Source organism: Notamacropus eugenii, chromosome 4 (genome assembly GCF_028372415.1).
Source record: "Notamacropus eugenii isolate mMacEug1 chromosome 4, mMacEug1.pri_v2, whole genome shotgun sequence".
Lineage (NCBI taxonomy): Eukaryota > Metazoa > Chordata > Mammalia > Diprotodontia > Macropodidae > Notamacropus > Notamacropus eugenii.
The window spans coordinates 107,174,781-107,187,087 of record NC_092875.1 but is presented as its reverse complement, the minus strand read 5'-3'; the positions used below and the strand labels follow the sequence as shown (position 1 = coordinate 107,187,087).

The 12,307-nt window shown below is 39.6% G+C and overlaps 1 protein-coding gene across 1 annotated transcript in view; it reads left to right on the top strand.

The window, feature by feature from the left end:
• Positions 1 to 12,307, top strand: part of TG (thyroglobulin) — a 366,261-nt gene that overhangs the window by 141,095 nt on the left and 212,859 nt on the right. The window contains exons 29-31 of the mRNA XM_072606558.1: positions 3,066 to 3,146; positions 6,964 to 7,101; positions 8,801 to 8,977. Of these exons, the coding sequence (XP_072462659.1) occupies positions 3,066 to 3,146; positions 6,964 to 7,101; positions 8,801 to 8,977 (396 nt within the window). The remainder of the gene's footprint in view (positions 1 to 3,065; positions 3,147 to 6,963; positions 7,102 to 8,800; positions 8,978 to 12,307) is intronic.

The following is a 12,307-nucleotide window of genomic DNA, read 5'->3' as shown; positions in this document are numbered from 1 at the left end:
CATATCATACAATTCCTTCACGACATCTTTTACTTCTGCTCCCAATTGGTTATGTATTGTATCCTGCTCACTCCCACCATGCACCTCTGTGGCCCTCTGTGTTTGACATATTGTTTTGGTTCTTCAGAAGCAGTGGTGCTCCACTTGCCATAGAACAACACTATTAACATGTTTATTATGTGAGGGATCAAATGCATTTATTAAATTATGCATTCACTACCCTAGATATCTCCACTGGATACTCTGCTCACCTCAAGGATAAGTGCACTGTTTACTTATCTAGGAAAGACTGGCCAATGAAATAGCAGGTGCTCTATTTATCCAGCAGATACGACATCAAAGTTAAAAAGGATTTGGAAATTCAAGAAAGGAACTAGGTAGAAGAAATTGGCCACTTACTAAGTCACAGGGAGATAAAAACTGTACTTAATAACAGTTACCAGAGTTACTAAAGTAGACATAGCCAAGTCCCATGAGGCATTTTGCTTTTTAGCATCAATAGCCCTTGTCTGTTTTCACTTGAGGCCAATCCTGATGAGAGAGATGATAGATTATATGGTGAGTCAGGCCTGAAGCCTTAAGTGAAATTGTGACGACACTAAGGGTTTTCTTTAACCTAGTGGTTCAAGAACTCTCCAATGGTCCAAGGGCTTCAGGATAAATATTCTTTAATGGCTTGTTAAGCAGTAAATAATTACCCAATTATGTTACAAATATATATTTTCTCTGTGCCAATAGGTACCAGCATGCTTAAGTATTATAGGTTTATTAGGATATTAGTTATTGTAAGCACTTAATAAATTTAAAAGAATATTGTAAATATTGTATTAAGTTACTCTGGTTGTTCACAATGACATTTTGTTGCTATTAAAAGAGGTTTGCAGAACAAAGAAGATTGGGGACCTCTGTTTTAGCCCTGTTTCTCTGCCTCTGAAGCCAGCTCACCTCCCCCATCAGCATTCATTGAATCCCATTCTGATTCTTCCTCCTTGGCTCCTGGCTCGTCTGGACCCCTCATCCCCCTCTCAGTGCCTCGGGGGCATCTGATTCTTGGCAGATCTCATTTCTGGCAGACCCTCAATACAAAAGGCCAAGGTGCTTTCTGCTGATGGCTTAAAGTGTATCCTAGGCAGGAGTTGGCACCATTTAATAACCAGCTCTCTGAAAAAGAAAATTACATATAACACACTTTTAATTTTAATTTGTTATTAACGTTTTCCATTACTTTCTCAAATCTAGACAAACAATAAAATAATAAATTAAGCCCAAATTGATAGCATTTGCAGATTTCCAAGGTATAAATGCTTGCATTGACAATTTAACAATCCATTCTAAGGAGGGCATTCCCCTGGCTCCAGCACACCCCTGATCCCAGGCACTGGTAGCCTTGCATTTTTAAGGTGCTTTACCTAGGCCCTCTCCAGTCATTCTACATGGGCAATAATGATGCTGGAGAATACAGGAAAAATTTCTTATTTCTTGATGTTTTGGTCCCAAGAAAAAAAAGAATCTTCTTCCTTTTACCCATTATTTATCAGATGTAAAGAAAGACACCATTGAATATGGTGGTCTTGGATCTGACTAGTGTCTCTTGTTTCTCAGGTACGCCCAGGTTGGCAGACATTTTTCATTCTCACAAAGAGAGGCCAGAACTCTCTTTATGTTGAAACATTAGAAGGAACATGTGACTTTTTGAGAGACATAGTTTCTGGAATCATTTTATTAATAAGACCAGCAAGTTATTAATAAAAGCATAGTCATTTGGCAGTCTCTCTAAAACCAGACAATGATGGGGGTGAGCTCACAGTTTACACACCTTTAGGTGTTCAATAAGAGGCTAAGAGTGACCCCTAGACAGACAAATTATCTGTACTCCGGCCACCCTCAGCCTTGGGCTATCTGGACAAAAGGATCTATATCCATCCAAGCTTGAACAGAACACAGCTTTTCCTAGATTAAATTCTTTGCAAAGTTGGGTGGAGTTTGACCAAGATAAGGAAAGTCAATGCAATTTCATTATCAATAATGTCCTTCAAGAAAGCTGAACTTTTTAAAATGAAAAATGAGAAAAAGTGGACTCCCTGGAATCTCCCAAAGAGATTAATAATCATTTCTCTCAAAAATCAGAGAGAAAGGAAGACTCACAGAACATCCTCAAACATTCCAGTGTCCCCCATGACACAAGTTGTCTGAATGCAGATCAGTCAGGTCCACCATATGACAGCCAATTAAAATCCTCACTGACTGACTTAATATTGACTATAATAGGTTTGCACAGCACTTTACCGATGATATCCCGTTTGATCTTCACAAATTAACCCTCTGAAGAAGGCATTATTTTTATCCTTTTTATGGAAACTGAGGGTCAGAGAAATTAAGTGTCTTGCCCAGGGTCAGATGGTGGAACATAGTGGATACTTATTAAATGCCTGCTGACTCTGTGTATTAAGGCCTTTCTGACTACAAGTCCAGAATTCTATTTGCTTGTCCTAACTTACTTATCTAATTCTCCCTCTTGTTTTATTTAACTCAGAACTATTTCTGGCACTCGTTGCTTATAGATGGATGCTTCAAGGATCCATGAATGCATCCATGTAAAGCTGGTTGCATGGTTTGAAGGCAGAGACATTTTCCCCCTTTCTTTGAATCCCCAATGCTTAGCCCAGTGTCCATCACATAGCAAGCATTTAATAAATGCTTGTTGATTGTCTTTCATTATTAGGAAAGGGGAAGATGGGCAAGGGAACAAACCTTTGTTAAGTCCCTACTATGTGCTAGACACTGTGTTAAGTACTTCATAATATTACGTCACTTGATCCTCACAACTGTCCTGTGAGGTATGATCCTCAATTTCTAAGCTGAGGAAATGGAGGCAAACCAACTTTAGTGACTTGCCCAGGATCATAGAATTAAAAAGTGGCTAAGCCTGGATTTGACCTCCAAGCCTGACACTGTCTGCTATGCCACCTGGCTGCTAGAACTAGAATACTAGTTGGTGGTTTAGACGTCTAGTCTCTGCTGCTTCCCACATGGAGTCAGAGTGATGGATTTCTCTTTTCTTCTAGATTTGGATGTGGCTTCTCGGGCAAAGTCTGCAGAATGTAGCCGGGATGTGGCTCAAGGATGGGTTACTCCACTCATACCAGGTAACCATAGTTTAATGGTAGATTTTTCACACACATGGACTATGGATTCTTTCCTGGGGAAATAATATTTATGCCTTTTATGTGATAGCAGTTACCTTATACAGTACTTCCATTCCCATTAAGCCCTTTCTTATCACAAAAGAAAACAATTAAGCAAAGTTATTTACATAGCATCTACATCTGAATGAATGGGTGGCATCTGAGGTGATGTCATGCTAAGATCAGTCAAATGAACTAGGATTGTAAGCCTACAGAGATAAGGATTTATGGGGGAGGCAGAGTTGTTGTGTGCAAATATAGGAATGGTTGCCATAATGAGAGTTACTCATTCTATTTTGAACTAGAACATAGAATGAGGAACAATGGGTGGAAACTACAAGGAGGTGTATTTCCCCTAATTAAAACAGAAGGTCAATAATGACAAAGATCTCTTTTCTAAGTCTTTTTAATCAGTCAGTCAATATTTATTAAATGCCTACGATGTGCTAAGCATTGGGGATATAAAAGAGGCAAAAGAGAGTCCTGCCCTCAAAGTGCTTATAATCTAACAGAGGAGACAAAATATAAACAGATATATACAAAGCCAGCTGTATACGGGATGTGTGACACAGTGCATAGAGTGTGCACTTAGATTGTGAAAGAACTGAGGCCAAACCTGGTCTTAGACATTTACTAGTTGCATGACCCTGGGGAGGCCATTTAATTTCTTTCAGTCTTGGTTTTCTTATTTGTAAGATGGGGGTAATAGTAGTACCTACCTCATAGTATTGTTATAAAAATTGAATAAGACAACACTGCATTTTGATACATCTGCTGCTGTCTGATCTCTTCTTTCTGAAGCTTAGAAACAGGAATGAGAGCTAGAAAGGTGCCTAAAGGCCTTCACTAGCACTAAATAGCCAATAGTTCCAGTGAGTGCCCATGGATCAAACATTTAAGAGATTAGCTCTTCACTGATATGTGAGGAGACTCATTCAAATAATGATGCCTTGACTGTGAATCATGTACCAGTGTGTTGGATAGATAATCCTTCATTGCAAGAAGAAAGTCACCACTGCATTCATCTAGCATGTCCTCCTACAGGGCAGGACAACCAGTCAAGTTTGGAGGCAGAAGCTTAGAGAGGAGAGAGAGCGAGAGATGGGGAGAATACAAACCAATTTTGCATCTTTTCAGTCAGTTACATTCCTGGGTCTCAAAACAATAATGTGATTAAGAGAAAAATCTTTCTCATTTTTGGCTTTATTTTTGGCCTGGTGATATCTGAGTACTATCCATTTTTCCCTCACATTCTCCCCTCGGGGGTCTCTGATAGAGCTAGAGAAGCCTCCCCGATAATCAGAGCAAGACAAAAATGGGTGCTTCTCTCTGTGGAGGCTGACTGGCACAGAGGAAAGGGGAGGGGAGAGCAGCGAGGAGAAGGTACAAGTCTGGATCTTGATAAGTAAGAAGGCTTCCGCCTCATCTTTCAAAAGAAAACATGTGGTAATCATTTTTGAGAGTGCAAACACATATTCAGTGTTTGACAATCTCAAGTGGAACATTTAACTGAAAATCAAGAGACCTAGCTTCTTGAATTAACTTTCGATTCTTACTGTGCTCATCTTTCTGCCCCCTCAATTTCACAGGCATTAGAGGAGGAGATTTACAGTAATGCTGCATTGCTTCTATTTTGAGTAGAAAGAACACTGGACTGGGCATGGGAGCCAGGAAATGGGCATCCTGGTCCTGACTTTGCTACTAATTAGCATTGTGATCTTGGGAAAGGATCCACCGTTCTGAGACTCAATTTCCTCAGCTGTAAAATTAGGGGATTGAGCTGGATGGCCTCGAAGGTCCTTTCCAGTTCCAAATCTGTGATCCCATGACTAATTGTCCTTCAGCAGCTAGGTAGCACAGTGGATAGTGCCTCAGGCTGGGAGTCAAGAAACCCTGAGTTCAAATCCAGCCTCAAACACTAGCTGTGTCACTTTGGACAAGTCATTTAATCCTGTTTGCCTCAGTTTCCTCATCTATAAAATGAACTGGAGAAGGAAATAGCAAACCACTTTGGTATCTTCAATTTATGACCAAATAAGGTCACAAAGAGTCAAAAACAACTGAATAACAAAGTCCTTTCTGGCCCTGATGTTCTACTCTCTGACATTCTAGTATCTAAGGACCCGTTCACCTATAAAATTTCGAGTGTTGTATTCTAACACTCTTTGTTCTAAGGGCGCTTTCATCGCTGATGTCCTGTGTACTGTGTTCTTACATTCCATGTTCTAAGGACCCTTTCAGTTCTAACATTCTATATCCTAATTAACTCTACATTCTCTTGTCTCTTAGAGAAACAACTTGACATTCTATGATCCTGTTAATTAAATGATTTTCATTTGGTTTTTTTGTGGCTGTTTACTTCCACTTGTGAGCTGTTTCTTGTGACATTAGTAAGCACAATGGCTATTACATTGTCAGTGCTTAATAAGTATTAATTGATTGACTGACTAACTGAATAGTTCATGTTTATAAGTCTGTTTTATAGAAAGTGGAAACTGGTCCAGGGAAAGATTTACGAAGATCCTAAAGAACTCAGAGGCACCACTGGGATCTGGGCTTTAAGTGAGCTGAGAGCCAGGACCTAGAATGTTGCAGAGCTAACACTCTTAACCTATTTGCTACTCAGATAAAAGGATGAAAGGAAGTCTCAACAAACAAGGGCTCTATTTTAGCCATTCTCATTGTCCCCATTTCATTACAGTCCTTTTGAGCCCCTCCTCCTCTCCAGTACAGCAATCTTACAACTGCTGAGATTCTGAGTGTCTTTTCACCCTTTTGGAAACATTCATTTAGTCTGGGAATGGATACACTCTCTAGTAGAATATGCTTGCACTCATAAATGACGTCTTCCTGAAAGATGTCTATCCTTCTGTGTGACTTTTGCTAGTCTTCTTTAGGACTCAGTTTCCTTGTCCATAAAATAAAGGAACTGAACTAGATGGTGTTTCTAAGATTCCTTCTAGCTCTAATATTCTGTGTTCTGACATTCTCTGTTAATAAGATGTCATTGCAGACTCTTTTAGGAAAATGACTTTGATTTTTATGCATATATCCCCTGTACCTAGCACAGAGCCTGGAAAATAATAGGAATTTAATAAATGATTGGCAGTATGGGACAGTAGAAAGAATGATGGATTTTTGAGACAGAGGACCTGGGTTCATAACCTGACTCTGGCACTTAGTCACTCTATGAACTTAGGTCAGTCACCTTCACTTTTAAGTTTCTTCATCTGTAAAATTAAGGAGTTGGGCCAGATGTCCTCTAAGATGTAGGTTTACATTTATATAATTTAATGATAAGGATAGTAATAAAATTATCATAGCATTTAAATTGCAAGTTAAGGTTTGCAAAGCACCTTGCAAATATTATCTTATTTTATCCTCACAAAACAACTCTAAGAAGTAGCTGATATTATTATCCCCATTTTACAGATAAGGAGACTGAGGTTTAGAGAAGTTAAGTGATTTGCCCAGAGTCACACAGTTATTAAAAGTCTGAGGCAGGATTCTGAGGCCTTGCTGAGATCCCAAGTCCAGTACTCTATCTGCCACCAGTGCTTAAAACGATTATTTCATTGATTCTAGCTTCAACATTTTTTGGATGTTCCAACACTACAGATCAAGGTCCCTCCCAGTTCTAAAATGGGAAGGGATTTGTTAAGGGACTACTATGTGCCAGGTACAGTGCTAAGTATTTTACAAATATTATCTAAAAGTCCTGTGATTTTAAATTAAAGTCAACATACAGTCTCCTTTCAACTCAGTTTCTCTTTTTCAGATTCAACAATGGAACTTTTCTCCCAAGTGAACACTGAACTTGTTCTCATAGATGGCAACAGGACTGTGCCCAGCCAACAGTACCGGCTCTTCAAGCTCCAGTATTCAGCCCAGCAGGCAAAACTGTGGTGTCTCTCTCGTAAGAAATTTCAACTGGAATGAGCCTCCTTGCCAATTGTAGAATAAGACATCCCCAGCTTATTCATAGCATCCACTGTGATACATAGAAGATTCAATTCAATAAGGATTTATTGACCAATTAAACCATATTCATCCCTGTCCTAGATGCTGTGAGGGTGTAGTAGGTGGAAGGATTATATAGTTTGGCCTTCACCCTTGAGGAGATTAATTGTTCTCCTTACTGTGTCCTCAAATGCCACAGCCACATCACTCCCTCACTTTTTTCTTCAATATCTAGAATACCCTTTCCCCTTCCCACCACCAGCCCCATTTATCCAGTCCTAACTCAAACCCTACCTACATCCTCCCTCATCATCCCAACCTATAGTGATTCCTCCTTCCTTTCAGCCCTTAGAGCACATGCTGGCTATACCACTCATTGGGCACTTACCATGTTAGGCCTTTTATTGTTCATTTTTCCCATCTGTCCAACTAGGCTGGAAGCTCTTTGACTATAGGAACTATATCTTCTACATATTTTTTTTTTATCTCTTACACTGTCTAGCACAGTGCCCCTCAGATCACAGGTGTCCCATAAGTACATGAAATAGACATTAACCAGTCAATGAACAATTATGTCCTAAAATGAACATAATCAAATATCCAAATAAGGTGCACCAAGTGATCCCAACTGGTCATGAATAAATCAATTCAATTCAAGAACTATGTACTAAGCATCCTATTTCTAATTTATCCTGAATATAGCTTATTTGTATATAATTGTTCTCCTGTTGTCTCCTCCATTAAACTGTGAGCTCCTTGAGTGCGGGGACTGCCATTTGCCAATCTTTGTATCCCCATTCCTTAGCACAGTGCCTGGCACATAGTGGGCACTTAGTAAGTGCTTATTGACTAATAAGTAGAGAGCACTGTTTTAGGTACTGGGGTCATGTAAAAATGAATGACCTTGTGTACACCTTAATGGAGCTTACATTCTAAGATATCTGGATTTAGCTACTCCAATAATATCATATAAAATTGAATTTGTTATGGATGTAGAAGAGGTTGCAACTGGGTTGATTGCATGTGGGCAGCTGTAGCTATCACTCATCTTTCCCTCAAACTCTCTGTGGCTCATTGGCATCCCTCTTCCACGGGGGCTTCCCCATCACCCCTGACTCCATTCCCCGCTTTAATCTTTTAGAACATTAAGGCAGGGGAGAGGAAGGTAATGCAGATGGGGAATCCCTGGGTTCCCCCACCTACTCAGGAACTGCCCGAAGATAATACCTTCCATCTCCTTCTTCACTGATCTCAAAGGTTCAAAGAGATGAAAAGTTAAAAAAACAGGTCCTACCCACAGAAAGTTTGGGGAACCCCAGAGTTACCCAAATTTGATGTGATGATGTAAACTAGAGATAAAACTGGCACCAAGTTCAGGGGAACCCAAATAACGTTTTAAAATCTTGCTCATAACCTGCATTTCCATCAGACAATTGGGCTGGATGGTTTTTGGAAACTGTTTTTTGGCGTTTAATGATGAAAAGTTGATAAAATCAAAGAATTTATTTGCAAAAATATCTGTAGCCAATGTTATCTGACTAACTGATCAGCTAACTCCCTGAGTAGGCTTTTGGACCAGGGGTGGAGGGAGACGGAGGCTGGGAGTCAGTCAGACGAGAAATTTTCAAAACCAAATACCTCTTGTGTTTCTATAGGCTGTGCTCAAGAGAATGCTTTCTGTCAGCTGGCGGAGATACGGAATACAAGCAGCGGGGATTTCACCTGCACACTTTTCCCGGAAACTCAGATGTGTGACAATTCCCTTACATTCACACCTGAGAGCTGTACTTTTGTCCTGCCTTATAGGCCACAGAACCTTTTTCGCAAAAAAGGTGAGGCTTTTTTTTTTGTATTTATAAAATAGTCATAAAATGACTTTCTTTTTGTAGAATATATTTTAGTATTATATTTATTATCTTATTTTTGTTTTTATCATCTTTGTTTTTCCCCCCAAAATCACCTTTGTTTCCAACTAGATTTCCCCTGCCCAGTGAACCATCCCTTGTAACAAAGGATAAAAAGGCAAAGAAAGTAGCAAAGTCAACCAACACATGGACTGTGACTGATAACATGTAATATTCTACTCCCATAGACTTCTGCATCTAACAAAGAAGAAAGAAATATACATTTTTTCCCCTCTTCTTAGGGGCTAAGTTTGGTCATTATGACTGCACAGTGTTCAGTTTCGAACCTCCTTGTTTCCATTTTCACTGGCGTAGTCATTCCTGATTCTTCTTCCTCCATGATATATTGGTTCATATAAGCCTTCCAATGCTCCTCTAATTTGTCTAACTGGTTATAGTGCTGAACATTGTTACAGAAGTAAATAAAACAGCAGAACCTTCTGTTCTGTAGGCAGCAACTCTATTTCTTAGGAGTAAGGGCCTAGGTGAAGAATAAGCCCTTCTTCTCTACATCAGAAACAGAAGGAATGAACACCAGATCTCTAAATGTTCTTTTGAGCTGCCATTTGTATGTAGAGTATTTTTTTGACCCCACTTTCTTAACGTCAGACAGTCTACGTCTCCCTTCAGGATTCCAGGGTCCCCTGAGGGGTTTGTGACCTTCTTGTTCTCCTCCGACTTTGCTCAAGCTCTGCCCCTCCATTGCTGGAGAGTGAGGAGTATCCTAGTTCTATTTAATAATTTCAAATCAATTGCTTTGACAAAGCTGGCTAGGTGGTGTAGAGGATAAAGTGCTGGGCTTAGAGACAGGAATACTCATTTTCCTGAGTTTTAATCTGGCCTCAGACCCCTACTAGCTGTGTGACCCTGGATAAGTCACACCCTGTTTGCCTCCGTTCCTCATCTGTAAAATGACCTGGAGAAGGAAATGGTTTAGAAGGTGTAAACATTTCTCCCAATGTCTTGGGAGGCATAATTTCCCCTATATTATTTCTCTTTTGGGGAGGAAGGATTAGGTTCCAGTCCAGTTTCAATCATTTCATCAGTCCCACCAAATTCACATCCAAAGGCTACTTCACTGTTCAGTAAGTCCTCATCTCAGCTTCCACGGCGAAGGGCACTCAAAGACACCGCCCCCCTCAGGTTGCTCCTTATGTTAGGCTTGTGAAACACCTGGCGTAGAGTCTGGTTCCTTTCCAACTTTCAAAACTCCTAAGGTCGAAGACACTCTCTTCACCAGGAAGCCATGAGCAAAGGAGTCAATGAGACTGAAATGCAGGGTTGGCATGTCTCCTACCCTTATTACACATGTGAAAACAAACTCAGTCAGCTGAGCTTCATTACTAATTTATTTAGAGCCTCAACACAACCTTACAATAATACTTACAATTCAATTCTCTATCGTACTGAAAAGGTATATAAAAATCACTTGCTTTTGTATTATAGTTCATAAAACACTTTCACATAAATCATTTTATCAGACCTGTCCCCTCATCTTGTGAGGTAAGTAGAGCAAATGTTATTCTCCCCATTTTACAGATGAAAAAACTGAGGTCAAGCAAAGGGAAGTAGCTTGTGTAAGGACTACCTATCTCACTGAAGGTCTTTGAGGAAAATGCTTCATAGCCATTTAAATGCTATATACATGTGGGTTGTATTGATAATAATACTAGCTCACCTTTATATAGCAATTTGAGATTTGCAAAGGAATTTGAATATATGATTTAATACATGATTTATGATCTTTACAACCACTCTGTGAAGTAGGTACTGTTATTAATTCTTGTTTTACAGATCAAGAAACTGAAGCAGAAAGAACTAAAGTGATAAGAATGTCTATTTAGTTTGAGGCAGGATTCCAAATGAAGCCTTCCTGATTCTGAGGCCAGTGTTAGACTGGATCACCTTGTCTATACTTGGGACAGATAAGGGATTTGGAACAGATAACCTTAAACGTTCCTTCCTTCTCTCTGTTTGTGATCCTAACATCTTGGGTGTTTATGTTTGGTCTCTTTTTGTACACTGGCTGACCCTAAAGGGAGCACCAATTGCTTTCTAATGAACTCCCTCACTAGCAATCACAATCAGTCAGTCAATGAACATTCATGAAGAGTCTGCTATGTGCCAGACCCTCTGCTGGGGGTACAACTACAAAGAATTAAACACTACCAATGTTTAAGGAGTTTACTGCTAGAGATTTGAAGTGTTAAAACATAAATTGCGCCCCAAGAAGAACTACCTTACCCTTCAGTTCTAAAGGTCCCCTACATAAGGGCTAAAAAAACTTTTGGAGAATTTCTTGTCGTTGCTTCTCCAAAATCAGGTCTTGCCTCTTTTTAATGCTGTATCAGTGAGATTTGTATGTCAGGTTTGCTAGAAATTAATGACTGTGGGCCAGTCCTTGGACCTCATCTGACCAGCACTCAGCTGAGGTGTGTACTCTCTTTATTGTCCTGTTTGTTACTGAAATTGTCATGGAATCCATCCTCTATAAAATGGGATGATAATATTTTCACTCTCTGAGAATAGTAGGGGCCTTGGATGTCAGAAGCAGAATCAGGAGAAAGACAGGATAGAATAATAGATGACATAGAATCAAATAGAGATGAATGTAAGAGTTTATATTTAAGGGGTGTGTGTGTGTGTGTGTGTGTGTATGTACATCATAGTAGCTCATGTGTAAAAAAGAAATCAATCGCTAATTTGAGGGGTTGTTTAAAAAAAGACTAACACAATCTTAAAATTATATTAACTTGTTCAGCTATTTTTCAGTTCCATCTGACTCTGTGACCCCATCTGATGTTTTCTTGGCAAAGATAATGAGGTGGTTTGCCATTTTCTTCTCTAGGTCATTTTACAAAAGAGGAAACTAAGGCAAACTGAGTTAAGGGACTTGTTCGGGGTCACACAGTCTAGTAGGCATTTAGATCCAGTTATGAACTCAAAAAGATGAATCTCCTAAACCTTCAGGCCTGGCACTCTACCCACTGTGCCACCTGGCTGCCCTGTAATCATCTTTATATATTTTGGTAAATAGTCATTCAGTAAACATTTAAGTATCTGTTATGTGCCAGGCACTATACTGGATGTGCTTCCTGAGGGCAGGGACTTGTTTTTTTGCCTTTCTTTGTAACCTCAAAATTTAGCACAGTGCCTGACACATAGTGGATAATAAATGTTCACTGATCAATTGATTGATCACGGCCCTGTTATACTCTGCATCAGTCAGGCCATAAATGGAGCAAGTTGTGAAGTTCT